This window comes from Miscanthus floridulus, chromosome 1, assembly GCF_019320115.1.
Source record: "Miscanthus floridulus cultivar M001 chromosome 1, ASM1932011v1, whole genome shotgun sequence".
Lineage (NCBI taxonomy): Eukaryota > Viridiplantae > Streptophyta > Magnoliopsida > Poales > Poaceae > Miscanthus > Miscanthus floridulus.
Window position 1 is genome coordinate 14,702,568 of NC_089580.1, and position 1,843 is coordinate 14,704,410.

At 54.1% G+C, this 1,843-nt stretch overlaps 1 protein-coding gene across 1 annotated transcript; it reads left to right on the forward strand.

Moving 5' to 3' along the window:
- The first annotated feature begins 213 nt into the window (after positions 1 to 213).
- On the forward strand, positions 214 to 1,164 carry LOC136473727 (protein P21-like). The gene has a single exon (XM_066471376.1). It carries the CDS (start codon positions 341 to 343, stop codon positions 995 to 997), a length of 657 nt encoding a protein of 218 aa, XP_066327473.1. The 5' UTR covers positions 214 to 340; the 3' UTR covers positions 998 to 1,164.
- The last annotated feature ends 679 nt before the right edge of the window (positions 1,165 to 1,843 follow it).

The following is a 1,843-nucleotide window of genomic DNA, read 5'->3' on the forward strand; positions in this document are numbered from 1 at the left end:
CATCAAGATGCCTTTTACATAAACCCAACTCGTGGAAGTTTTCAAGAAAATTGCCGCATGCAAATTCTGACTTCCACGCCCTACGCCGGCCCCTAGCTATCTGCCACTATAAGTACCGATCCCAAGTCCGTCCATTTCACTCCACCGCACTATATTCACAGAGCTCTTCCACACTCAGGGGCGTTCGCTGGTCTGGTTCAGACCAGTCAGCCGGCTGGTCCCCTTTTAGTTTACTGTTCATCAAACTAGTCGAACAGTGTTTTTCTCTCACAACAATTCTGTCGGAACCGTGTTTTCAGTCAAGTTTCAGATCCGCGAATGGGGCCTCAGATCCAGCGAAATGGCATCCGTCCTGTGCCTCCTCGCCGTCCTCCTCCTCGCTGCGGCGGTCGTCACGGACGCCGTGACCATCGTGGTCACCAACAAGTGCGGGTACACCATGTGGCCCGCGGCGCTGCCAGGCGGCGGCACGGTGCTCAACACCGGGGAGTCATGGTCCATCGACGTGCCCGTGGGGACGCGGAGCGGCCGCGTGTGGGGCCGCACGGGGTGCGGATTCATCGCCAACGGCACGCTGGGGCAGTGCCAGACGGGCGACTGCGGCGGTACGCTGGCGTGCAGCAAGGTCGGGTTCGAGCCCATCACGCTGGCCGAGTACTCGCTCGCCACCGGCGCCGGCGGCGCCGACCAGTTCGATATCTCCCTCGTCCACGGCTTCAACGCGCCCATGTCGTTCCTCCCCAGCGCCAGCAGGTGCGCCCGCGGTGGGCCGTCGTGCCCGGTGCAGGAGATCACGTTCAACTGCCCCTCCGAGCAGCGGCGGGTGGCCGGGTGCGGCAACCCCTGCGACGGCAAGAGCAGCAGCTGCGGCCCCAACAACGGGACGGAGTACTTCAAGAAGGCGTGCCCGCAGACGATCACGTACCCCAGGGACACGACCAACACCGTCTTTACGTGCCCGACCGGGACGAACTACAAGATCACCTTCTGCCCATGAAAAATTGCGAGCTAGCGATCTGAGACTGAACCACCGACGGATCAGGTCGGAGCTCGTGATAGGTTTTGGCCTTGGGCTCTGTCTATGTCGATCTCAGCTCGTGTTTGCGTACGTACAAACATAAGTTTATCGATTATCTGATGTTATCTATATGTAGATGATATAAATAAAAGGTGGCTAGATGTTTGCAATGGAAGTATACATACATATTGTGATGTGTACTGACTAAACATGTACTGTGTAGTATAGCCGTGAAAGTCGTTAATGATGAATATGTTCTCTTATGTGGAATAAGATAGATATGCTTCTGTTGTGACTTGTGAGGATCGGATTATCGGAAGATGCTGTTTTCGGGTGCTGACTATCTGCTTGCACGTAACTGTGTTTGTTAGCGAGCACAAGCACGTTCCTTGGCTCTCCTTGTTTGTAGCTATTCTAGTTAGCCCTATGACTGTGTCAATGTTGTACATGTATAAAGGTATAAGCCTGAGATCAATACAAGTGAGTTGTTCTTCTCATTCTGTTGTCTGATTACATGGTATCAGCCGCTCCTCGACCCTGAACTTCCGCTGCCCACGTTCCACCACTCGGTGCCGCCGACACCCACACGAAGACTGAAGAAGAATCGATGCGGATTGTCGGCAGGACATAAATCAGACGAGTTTTTGTGAACACGTGCAGGTAACGACTTGGGACGTGGAAACTGGGTAGTGGGTACACCTCTTCTGGCATTTCTTCTGGTCGACTAAGCAGAGACCTCCGATTTCAGCAGACTGATCCATATGAACTGTGGAGAATTCATGCATGGGGGCGTACTTGTATGCGGATAAGTTTAACACACGTACA

Excerpts from the sequence above, each read along its gene's own strand:
- LOC136473727 (XM_066471376.1), top strand. The coding sequence starts at position 341 with ATGGCATCCGTCCTGTGCCTCCTCGCCGTCCTCCTCCTCGCTGCGGCG.